This window comes from Guillardia theta, assembly GCF_000315625.1.
Source record: "Guillardia theta CCMP2712 unplaced genomic scaffold GUITHscaffold_17, whole genome shotgun sequence".
In the NCBI taxonomy this organism is placed as follows: domain Eukaryota; class Cryptophyceae; order Pyrenomonadales; family Geminigeraceae; genus Guillardia; species Guillardia theta.
The window spans coordinates 960,526-972,131 of NW_005434657.1; the positions used below are offsets into that span (position 1 = coordinate 960,526).

Here is an 11,606-nt window from a genome sequence, read left to right on the forward strand (position 1 = left end):
GCTATCAAGTTGGAGATCTGGTTTGGCTCTCTACCGCCAACCTCAACATCCCCGACGCCGCCTCGAAGCTCAACCCTCGCTTCGTTGGTCCCTTCCGCATCCTGGAATTTGTTTCAGACAACACCGTTCGTCTCGACGTCTCTCCTCGCTTCGCATCGATCAGAAACACCGTCATCAACATCAAGTGGCTTCGTCCGCATACAGAGCGCGACCCTGCCTATCAAGATCCCCAGCGACCACCCGAACCTCTGGCCACCAGAGACGGCTTGGAATACGAGATCGAGAGCATCCTCAGCAAACGTCGTCGCGGTCGAGGTATTCAGTACCTTGTTAAGTGGACAGGCTATGATCAAGTCAGTGAGAACAATTGGCTCCCTGCCCGTGAGTTGCAGAAGAAATCAGGTCTTCGCGAACTCATCCGTCAATTCGAAGAACGTGAAGCTCTTCAAGCTTTACCCTCCAACGCCTTGGACTCCTCCGACTCGTCTGAAGTGGAACTTTGAATCCTGTCGTTCATCTCCTCATGGTAAGAGCGAAGGACAAGTTGGAACTAAGTTGTCAAGCGCAGATGGAGCGATGTTGTATCCATGAGGATCCGGAACCACGGATACTCGTCGGATACTCTGCCGGATATTCCCTATATAGGCGGACGCATCTCGTGCGGACGGCCTCCTGAATTTCCCCCACTTGCATGCACAGTGAGTGTGGTGGTTGTGCGTAGTTTACCTCCTAGTAAACTTAGAGACTTCTATTTCCTGCTTCTCAATCTTCTTCATCCTTACTTTACTCGTGTCGTTGACAATCTCTGTGTTGTGTATACAACATACAGCGATCAGATCGGACTTACTGTCTGCAAATCATGCGCTGCGGACCAGACAATGCATGGTGTCACGACAAGCCTGCAAGACTGCGGAGCTATGACTGGCAATTCGCTCTGCACGGGCGGACAGTCTAGCTATCACTCTGGCAATCACAATCTTGGTAACTTCATGCATACAAAACGCGTCGCAACGCGCTATTGGTGGATAGACTTTGGCAGCAGCAAGGATGTTCAGTCAGTAATGATGTGGAGTAGGAAAAGTTGCTGTTGGTTGCGAGATGGCGGTGACAAGATCTATGTTGGCAACTCTCTGACGCCTACCAGCAACAGTCTGTGTGGGGCAATAGCAGCATAGCTATGCCAACACTGTCAACTGCAAGTTCTCCGGTCGTTATCTGTTTGTTTACTTCAGCGGATACAATCCACAGCCCGATTATTGCATGAACTGTGCCAGAACTGCCCACTGGGTTATTTCCAACCGCACAAACTGTAGCCCCTGTGCGATCGGCTTTTATCCTGCATTGACGATTGCTTTTGCACAATCTTCGGAATTTTATTTGGCAGGATCATCACGTCGGAAAGGAATGCAAATTTCAGCCTATCAGAATGCCAATCAGAACTGCACGGATTGTCCCGCTGTGTACGAATGCCAAGCCTGCCCGGCCGAGAGCTATTCCAGCGCTGGCGCTTCCTTCTGCACGTCATGCCCGGCGCAGATGCGTAGCTCTAACTCCTCTACTACCATGCCTGCGACGCATTTCTGGCTGTGGATTCGGGTCTTACTGCAACAGTTCGATTGGACAGTGCGTTTTCTGCGAAGCTGGCAATCTAAGCCCTGCGTACGGATTAGCCAACAGCGGGCGATGCGACAACACCAGCAGCGGTACGGCGAACAAATGCCTGCTAACGGCGAAACTGGCTACTGCGCTGCTTGTCCTGCTGCGAAATATCTACCTTGGCCCAGATATGCAAGCTTTGGAGCCGACCAATGTAAGAAAATATCGAAAACCTGTCCTACTGATTCATACATGAAAATATCTACTGGAAGTTTACCAACGCAGGCGGTGATCAAACACGGTACCAAGTCAATGTTACAGTGCCATCGTTAGTCGAGTGTATCTGTGGCGGTGGAGCCGGTGGTAACATAACATCTGGCTGCCTGTTGCGGTATAGATATTTCTTTAACAAACGCCAATATTAGTTCATGACAGTGATTCAACGAGGCCTGTGGTAGCAGGGGAACAGGCTATTCCAGCTTTCGCTGTTGTAGCAGACGAAAACGTCTTGCAACATCAAGCCCCATTGGATCAATCGCCGGTGCAGCCTAGGGCGCGGCGAGGTCGCAAGCATCCTCAATCCAGAGCTGCAGAATTTTGTGTGAAACGGCATGATCGGCAAGAATTCGACAAAACACGTACACGCATTCAGCAGAACAATTTATCGGAGAAGACCAGAGAGATGTATATGAATTACATGATACGCTTCATAGAATGGTTGTACTCGAATGAGATGATTTCAAAACGAAGATGCGTGAAGAACATGACAAATTCTTGAACGGATCAGATGAGGTGACAGAGCCGGCGATGACAGACGAGGGCTTACCTACTACATCTTACATCGAGTCTGTAATGTCACAGAAGAACATTCCTCCCGTCTATTTTGACAAATTCACGCCAGTCATGTTTCTTGACTGGGTGACCTTTAAAGTTCAACAAAATCCAGATTTGACATTCCAAACATGCTCGTCTTACAAGTCAGGATTGATGCACATGCTGAAGAATTACGGGGTTACACTGAGCATGGAGGCGGTGAAAACATTGAGCAGTGACTTCAGCCTGGATTGAAGCGAGCATTGAATCTTTCTCAACTTCCCGAGTCTTGCAACCAAGATGCAAAAGTGATAACCGGCAAGGTTCCCATGTCATACGTTTTGTATTCAGTATTCGCCAAGGTTATGCTACAGAAACCAGAAAGAGAATATGTTTGGGCCAGAACCTTTTTGATTCTGGCTTGGAATTTTATGTCCAGATCCAGAAACGTATGCACACTTCTGTACAATCCCATGGAATATGTCGGGGATGCCTTGCGATTCTACGTAATTCACACGAAAAATGATCAGGCTGGTGAGAAACCGCGGGATCCAAAGCATGTCTATAGCAACCGTGTGTTCACCTGAAGTATGTCCTCTGCTAGCACTGGCTGAGAATGAGTTTGGGGTGGGGGGGAGGGAATCGTTCACTGGAATGACATATCACAGGCATGTACTTCTGCTGTTATGGATAATCATACTGCTAGCGGTGGGCGTCTGTTCCCAGGTGAGCTTGCCATGTGGCCATCATCAACGGTCTTCCAGTAATCACGAGCATCAGGCACAAACCAGTATGACAGATTTCGAAAGCTCTTCTGCAAGAGACTTCTCATTGCCAAGTTGCGGATGAGGAAGTAGCAGCTGCAATTCAAGGGAAGGGGTTGGATGCAAACGAAATCGGTAACACGGCGCTTCATCCAAGGAGCAACACGCTTCATCCCTTCTGTTGCAGTGGGAGCACTGCTTGCCCGAGCCTAGCAGCAAAAAGCATTCGAGCAGGGTGGAAGCTTGGGACAATTTACGACACCTACCTGAGGTATGAAGCAGCGTCTGACTGCTACGTTGGACGCACAGTGTGCGATCTCCCCATGAATCATGCGGACTTCGCCATCTTGCCACCATTCTTCAAATGTGAAAGCAGGGAAAGCAGAATGGAGGTAGACAGAGTCATAGATCAACTTTTCCCCAACCTGGATGCGAAGAAGAAGTACATTGCAGAGCAGGCTATTGCGGCGGTGGTCTTGGATGCAGGCGTGAAGGCAGCAGCGGAGGACAAGTATGGAGAATGTATGGTTTCGTATCTTACCACATTGCAATATGACGCGATCATAATATGTTTAAAGTGTGGTTATCAGGAGGTCCTCTTGGTTGAACAGAACAGGCCTGTGATGTTGCGTAACAAGAAGGATAATTCACATTACAGTTATAAGCGAATAAACCATTTCAGGGAGTGGTGCAATCAGATCCAAGGGAAGGAGAGCACAGATATCCCCAATGATGTCTTTGAGAAGATATTGAATGAACTGAAGAAAGAGAAGATAACAAACACCAAAGAACTGTCTTATAAGACAATGCGGAACATCCTTAAGAAGTTGAAGATAAACAAGTATTATGAGCACATCAATTACATAATAAACAGGATAAATGGTGTGCCTACCCCACAATTCTCGCCAGAGTTGGAGGAGAAGCTTTGCAACATGTTCAAGGAGATACAGGGCCCATTCTTGAAACACTGTCCTCCCAATCGGAAGAACTTCCTCAGTTATAGTTATGTCCTCTACAAGCTCTGTCAGATACTAGGTCAAGATGAATACTTAAAGCATTTCCCATTGTTGAAGAGCCGTATTAAGATTTTTCAGATGGATTTAATATGGAAAAACATATGTGAATCCATTGGATACCCTTACATTCCTAGCATATAAGTTTATACATAAAGAAATAAGACAAGAATAAAGACAAGAGATGTCGGGTGAAACAGTATCTACTAAGGAGGTCGATTATTTGGAAGAGGATGATCCTATCCGTGGACAGAACTATGTCTGTCTCTCCATGATCAATCCTGAAGACATCTTGATTGAAAAGGAGGCATTCTATTTCTCTAAGTTCATCACACAGTTCTCTAAAGACATGAACACCCTATTCAACAATCTCAAATTGAAGTTTCCTGAGTCTGCCGATCTTGTCGATGCTGTTAAGGACAGCAACAGCTATATATTTGATGCTGAACAGTTAGATGCTCAATATAAATTCTTCAAGTCTACATCAATGGATGAGGTGGAGAAGGAGTTCAATGAACAGCATAATTTCAGGACCTCTGTCCGTGGAATCAAGATTAGAGGCGTCTATGATACCGTACAGGAGGCACGACACCGTTGCGAGGTCTTGAGAAAGAAGGATGGCAAATTCGACATCTATGTCAGCCAGGTTGGTGTTTGGATCCCTATCTCGATTGATCCTAACAATGTACAGAATCAGGAGTGGAATGAGACACAATTGAACACTCTGATGATGACTTATAACAAAAACAAGGAAGCCAAGGATCAATTTTTTGCTGAGAGGAGCAAGAATCCGGGAAGCACCAACCCTATTCAAGAACTCCAAGATGGCGTTGATCCCTGGGTACAAAAAAATATCACAAACGAGGTCATTGAAGACTAATACTTCTTATTCACATTTATCTTGCATTTATTCTTAATGATTATATTAGGATCAAATGATATATCCTGATTATCATCATCCTCATCATCATTCATCATTGATTTTTTCTGGTCATGCATGGCTTGCATGTCCCACAATTCACTGTCACACATCTTGAAATCCTTTATTTGTGCTTTGTACCAAAACACCTGATCCTCTAGCTTGTTGCTGCTTGCCTTGTTGTTGATAACAAGACACTCATGATTCTCTGTGCATTGGTCCAGAGTCTGGCTGAATATATCAAAGGTAGGGAACATCCCAGAAGAACCTAAAACAGAATATCAAGAAGACCCGATGGAAAAGCATATACAACTCAAAGAACAGTCCACTGAAGAGAGACAACATGAGGATGATTCTCATAAAAAAGAGGAAGAGGTGAATGATTCTGTTCATAGAGTGATAATTGATGATGATAATGACAAAGAAGAACAAAAGGCTCCATTATCCTCTGATATCAAGAATATTGTGATTAAGGATGCGTTTTTCTAAAAGGTAAAATTTAGAAATCACAAAGTAAATGTATTATCTCTATTCACTTATTGTAAGCATCATTATATTTATCTTCATAGAATGGAGAAAACGATCCGCAAGACTTGAAATGGATCAAGAATACAACCTTGGATTCAGTGAGGCAGGAAACTTTATTGCTCTTTATATCATAACAACGGCAATGTTGTACTTTGTCCATGTGATGTACAAGTCAAATCCCTCATCGAAAGAGACAATAGAAAACACACCAGTTCAAACACAATACAAGAGAGGGGGTGGCAACAATGATCTATTTGATTATAAGATACTACAGAGAATCCCTGAAGAGGTCCATACAGGATTTGGCATACCTAATAAATTAGAATAGACCACTCTAACATGAAACACATCTTGTATGGCAGAAGTATGTATGGAAGCCAAACAATCCAAACATAATATATAGATTCCAATCCACTGTCAAGAAGAACAAATGTATCATCACTGCCACACTTGTGTTCTGATTTGCAGGCATCTCCGAATTTACAATACATTCCAAGGAGACCGAATATATATGAGATGAAGTGCTTGAAGAATCCTACAATCAAGAGGATATGTAATAATACGATAGATCAATGTTCATGATATGCCTGATGAATACAGATACAAAGATATACATGAAGACAGAATATATGCCAATGAAACATGTTGTTGATTTATTTTGTGATTGTTTTTTTATGATAGCACATAGTGTGTGCATCATAATTGTATAAATTTCTTAGAGAAAGTAAATTTGAACATAATAATATTTTGTGTTATATAAATCTCACACTGTGAAAATGAAACCATCTTGTATGAAGTTAGACTTAAGGAAGTTTGATCCATCAACAATGAAATCGGATTCAGTGGTTGTAGCAATCTCCAAGCGAGGTGGAGGGAAATCGGTCCTGTTGAAGGATATCCTATCTTATCACCAGAGCATGCCAATCGGGGTTGTGATCTCTCCAACCGAGCAGGCTAACAAGTACTTCCAGAAGTTTATACCAAAGATGTTGATCCACGATGAGTACGAAGCACCAATCATAGAGAAGTTTATGACCAGACAGATACAAAAGAACAACAAGGTGAACTAAGAACATAAAGGCCTGTTTCATGAATGGAAGGCATTACAAGATATTCTTCAGGCATCCCTCCAGCATTGAGAACAAACAGGGTTTAGGGTTTAGTAGCCGGTAGGGCTTCGACAGGTTCCCCCATGGGGTTTAGGGTTTAGGGTTTAGGGTTTAGAGCGCCGGTTATTTCAGGCAGCGCCGGTTATTTCAGGCAGAGCGCCGGTTATTTCAGGCAGCGCCGGTTATTTCAGGCAGCGCCGGTTATTTCAGGCAGCGCCGGTTATTTCAGGCAGCGCCGGTTATTTCAGGCAGCGCCGGTTATTTCAGGCAGCGCCGGTTATTTCAGGCAGCGCCGGTTATTTCAGGCAGCGCCGGTTATTTCAGGCAGCGCCGGTTATTTCAGGCAGCGCCGGTTATTTCAGGCAGCGCCGGTTATTTCAGGCGAGCGCCGGTTATTTCAGGCAGCGCCGGTTATTTCAGGCAGAGCGCCGGTTATTTCAGGCAGCGCCGGTTATTTCAGGCGAGCGCCGGTTATTTCAGGCAGCGCCGGTTATTTCAGGCAGAGCGCCGGTTATTTCAGGCAGCGCCGGTTATTTCAGGCAGCGCCGGTTATTTCAGGCAGAGCGCCGGTTATTTCAGGCATTATTTCAGGCAGCGCCGGTTATTTCAGGCACCATGGCTGCACGCGTGGTGTAGGGGAAGCTGCCAGGGCGCCAAGGAAGCTGCAAGCGAGAGGTTTGTATACTTCAAATAGCTTTCTAAGTATGGTTCTTCAGTATGATGAAAATGTTCGCAACCTGCTGTATCGGAGATCATGCCAATACACGCAGAGCGGACTTGTGGATGCCTCTGTCCTCGAAGCTGATCTCGTCGAGAGGGTGAAGAGCTTCGCGAAGCGTTATCCGAACATATCGCAGAAGCCATCCGCTCGACATGTCAGCAGGCACGACGTGAGCTTCTCCAAGAAGCGATGACTGGATGGAGTGACGCATCCAGAGAGTGGTTTATGCAGCAGATTGAAGAAGCCAAGAAGGAGAAGGTCGAGACATACACCGCCTCAGCAGGCAACGAGGTGACTTCCTTCATCTCCATGACTCTCCTGGGCATCTCGTCGGTGTCAACCATGAAGAAAAGCTGAAGAAGAAATTTGAAGAGATCGGACTGATCGTAGACTCAGTGCAAGAGAGTAAAGCAATCATGTGGAAGGCTCCGTATAGACCCGAGATAGCGAGTGCTGAGGAGATCCCGGTGACTGTTTCCTTCCTCCGCAATGCACAAGCGGAGAAGCTCTGGCAGGGAAGAGAGGACTTCGCGATTGATGGTCGCAAGTTCACAGCTGTACATGTGAGCATCGTGCACGATCGATCTTTCAAGATTCGAGCCAAGAGAGGACCCTGGGGCAAAGGGGGCAGCTTGGCAGAGCTGACTCACCTGCTAACCTTGGGCGGCATGACAACGGCTGAGATAGCTGCCGTCTATCGCTATCAGCTGCTGCGCCAGTCCCTTGCAGCGGTCCAACTCCAGCCGCTGGCAGGCATGCTGGTCGCTGGGGCGCCAGGCCAGCAAGTCCACAAAGGCTTAGGTCAGAAAGGCTTCATCGCTGTAGGGGCCAACGTCATCTGGAGACAGAGGGAGGTGGAGTGGATCGTCTCCTCGAGCTGCCCAGAGGCGAATGATACAGCATTTCGAGCTTTCCGAGAGAGCGAAGCGATGGAGGGAGTACACCTGACTCTGTTCAGCGAGGACCCGAAGATCAGAGAGGCGCTCGCAGTCGAGTTGACAGCTGATCGCTTTGTGTCCAGAAATAAGGTGAAGAAGGCATCAAGGATGCAGTCAAGTCGACGGCGGCATCTGGTCGCTTCACGAGGAAGGAGATGGAGGGGCTGTGCAACGGCGGCAACACGTCTATCGCAAGAGTCAAGAGAGTCCTGTTGGAGATCGCTAACAGGCTCGAGATCAACGTTGAAGGCATCGACATGGAGGAGGATTTGAACACCAAGTCCTGGAACGGGTCCAAGCTATGCATCCTCCTCGGCTCCACGGAGGATGCTCGACGCATGCATCCTCCTCGGCTCCACGGAGGATGCTCGACGCGTGATGAAGGAGCTGCCCTTCTATCTCGAAGGCGCAGCAACCAAGCTCGAAGCAGTCGGCTTCGACAAGGAGCCTGACTCTGAGGCGGCTGGTCAGCGGGGCACCAGCGACGCAGCGCAGCGACAGGAGGAGAGCGAGGGAGAGTGGCTGGAGTTTACAGACCTGGAGAGGATCACAATGGAGGCAGCATCTCCGTCAAGCCAAGAGGACATGCAGCTCGTCAGCGAGCTGTCAGCAGTCATCGAAGATGCAGCTTCTTTGAACGAGGCGGGGACGAGCGAGCCGATCAAGCTGGTCCTGGACAAGGCCGTTGGCAACCTCCACGACACCTTCTACTCTCCGGGGAGCCTGGAGTTCATGTCGCTGGGAGAGTGGGCGAAGATGCCAGAGGAGCAGGGAGTTGGGCGCAACGTTCTCAAGGAGAAGCTGGGGAAGTGGCTGCAGAGCAAGCGCTGGACTCGCGTGCAAGGAGAGAGCAAGAAGGCAAGGAGGGGCAGCGCGTTCTCGCCACGGGCAACGGCAGCTGCTGAGCTTGAGCAGGAGGCGGAGAGCGACGACATAGAGCGTCGATCTCTTAGCTTCCTGTTCATAGCACTGAGTAAATTCGCAGAGATGCATGTGCTGGCCTGCTCGCTGAAGGTGGACAAGAAGGACCGACTGCGAGTGGAGATGAGGGGAGATGACGAAGAAGAGGAAGACATGGAGGAAGAGCAAGGCGAGGGCGAGGAAGAAGACGGGGCGAGCCCGTACCGAGCTTGAGCTGAGCTCAAGGTAAGTAGAGAAGGTGGAGGCGACCGAAAGCCAAGGTGAGGAGAGGCAACTCTCCTGACTGAAGCTGAGGAAGCTGAATGGAGGAGGAGTAGGTGGCGACCGAAGGCCAAGGTGAGGAGAGGCAACTCTTCTGACTGAGGCTGAGGAAGCTGAATGGAGGTAGAGTAGGTGGTGACCGAAGGCCAAGGTGAGGAGAGGCAACTCTCCTGACTGAGGCTGAGGAAGCCAAGAGAAGACAGCAGAAGTAGAGAGTAGAAAGACGCCTCAGAAGCAGGGTTCGCATTGTAGGCCGTGTACTCCAGGTGCTCGAGCGCCTCTTTAGACTAGGATCAAATTGCATAAGCCCACAACGAGGCCGAGCAACATTCTAGCATTCTAATAAACTCACATAATAATAATAATAGGGTTTAGGGTTTAGGGTTTAGGGTTTAGGGTTTAGGACCGGGCCCCTGACAGAGGCACCGGGCCCCTGACAGAGGCACCGGGCCCCTGACAGAGGCACCGGGCCCCTGACAGAGGCACCGGGCCCCTGACAGAGGCACCGGGCCCCTGACAGAGGCACCGGGCCCCTGACAGAGGCACCGGGCCCCTGACAGAGGCACCGGGCCCCTGACAGAGGCACAGGGCCCCTGACAGAGGCACCGGGCCCCTGACAGGGGTTTAGGGTTTAGGGTTTAGGGTTTAGTAGACAACATCGCACATGTAGACATCATCGCACATGGTACTCATCGCACACACGATGAAAGAAATGCGAGAATTGGTAGCAGTGGTGGATTCCTTCTGCAAATGGTCAGGACTGCAAATCAACAATAAGAAATCAGAGATAACCAGCTTCGACTATGCTCGCAAGGGAGAGGTTCCTGGTGCGAACAAAATAACGGTCATGGGGGAACCTGTCGAAGCCCTACCGGCTACTAAACCGTTCAAATATCTCGGCTATCGCATCTCTCTGTGGAAGGAAGAAAGACGAGCACCACGCTACGGATGTTTGAGGGAGACGACAGGAATGGAGGAAGCATACACCTCGGACTGATGTCGGAAGATGAAAAAATCCTCAAATGGTTCACTACTCAGGTTAGTGCAATCACCAGGGTAACGAGACAGCATCCAATTAGGTTGGACTTCTTGCCCGACGCGCTAGGAGCAGTACCACGAAGAGTGACCTATGAGGTACTGGTCAAGAGTAAAGCACAGAAGGGAAGGTTCACCAGAGAGGAAGCTGAACAGATCTGCGACGGGGAGGATCTCTCTATGGGCATGACAATTCGAGGACTGAGACGGATCGTGGCGAGCTGGAAGGAGTCAGCGGCTGAGCACATCGTCAAGATCTCCTCGAAAGAAGATGTCGAGACCAACAGCTGGAACGGTGAACATCTAGTGCTCAGCTTCTCAGAAAAAGAAACGGCGATTGACATCCTCAGGTCCTTTGCGCCATGGGACAGGGCAGGGAAACTTCTTCTCCTAGAGCCAGGCAGTGCCAACATCTGGGAAGCGATCGCTACAGAACCCCCTACAGAGCCTCTTTGGGCTCAGGTAGATCTCGAACGGATCGAGAATGAGATCAACATCCCAGAACCAGAGGCAAACGTGGTCCTCGAAGACATCTACAAAGTTCTAGAGGAGACTGTCAACCAGGGACAGAGTGCAGAAAACCAAGCTTGCAAACTCAGGCTCGATGGAGCCATCGTCGGCCTGTACGACAGCTTGTCATCTCCTGGAAATGCATGTTTTCCGACGCTGAAGGAATGGGCGGAATCATCCTCGGCAACCCAGGACGACGACATGCAAGTTTTGAAGAGTAAGATTGCAAGAGTAAGCGAGCAGCATGCGTGGGAGACGGTAGCATCAAGAAGACGCCAGGGAGCCTTTGCAAAAGCAACAGGGAGAGGAGGGGAGAAACAACAAAAAGAATTTCGAACTGACCTGTTGTTTCTTGCCCTGAATAAAGTAGTTTCCACAGCTACGCTAACCTACCAAGGCAGCGTTGGCTCGGGAGACGAAATTGAGTTTCTCTTGAGCAAGGCAGGATAGGGACTTCGGGTAGTACGTTACACCAGGC

At 48.6% G+C, this 11,606-nt stretch overlaps 4 protein-coding genes across 4 annotated transcripts; 3 read left to right on the forward strand and 1 right to left on the reverse strand.

Moving 5' to 3' along the window:
- Positions 1-2,020: 2,020 nt before the first annotated feature.
- GUITHDRAFT_151459 (hypothetical protein) lies at positions 2,021-2,982 on the forward strand (the record flags this gene model as incomplete). Its single annotated transcript, XM_005836702.1, has 3 exons — positions 2,021-2,187; positions 2,218-2,628; positions 2,655-2,982. Coding segments are annotated over exons 2-3 (373 nt in total), but the record flags the coding sequence as incomplete, so codon positions are not given.
- A 715-nt stretch (positions 2,983-3,697) lies between these two features.
- On the forward strand, positions 3,698-4,330 carry GUITHDRAFT_67770 (hypothetical protein; the record flags this gene model as incomplete). The annotated part of the gene is made up of 1 exon (XM_005836703.1): positions 3,698-4,330. One exon carries the CDS (start codon positions 3,698-3,700, stop codon positions 4,328-4,330), a length of 633 nt encoding a protein of 210 aa, XP_005836760.1.
- Positions 4,331-6,460: 2,130 nt separating this feature from the next.
- Positions 6,461-6,703, forward strand: GUITHDRAFT_104743 (hypothetical protein; the record flags this gene model as incomplete). Its single annotated transcript, XM_005836704.1, has 1 exon — positions 6,461-6,703. One exon carries the CDS (start codon positions 6,461-6,463, stop codon positions 6,701-6,703), a length of 243 nt encoding a protein of 80 aa, XP_005836761.1.
- A 2,405-nt stretch (positions 6,704-9,108) lies between these two features.
- On the reverse strand, positions 9,109-9,943 carry GUITHDRAFT_151462 (hypothetical protein; the record flags this gene model as incomplete). Its single annotated transcript, XM_005836705.1, has 3 exons — positions 9,572-9,943; positions 9,372-9,536; positions 9,109-9,299 (listed from the first exon to the last, which is right to left on the reverse strand). Exons 1-3 carry the CDS (start codon positions 9,828-9,830, stop codon positions 9,109-9,111), a joined length of 615 nt encoding a protein of 204 aa, XP_005836762.1. The 5' UTR covers positions 9,831-9,943.
- Between the last annotated feature and the right edge of the window lie 1,663 nt (positions 9,944-11,606).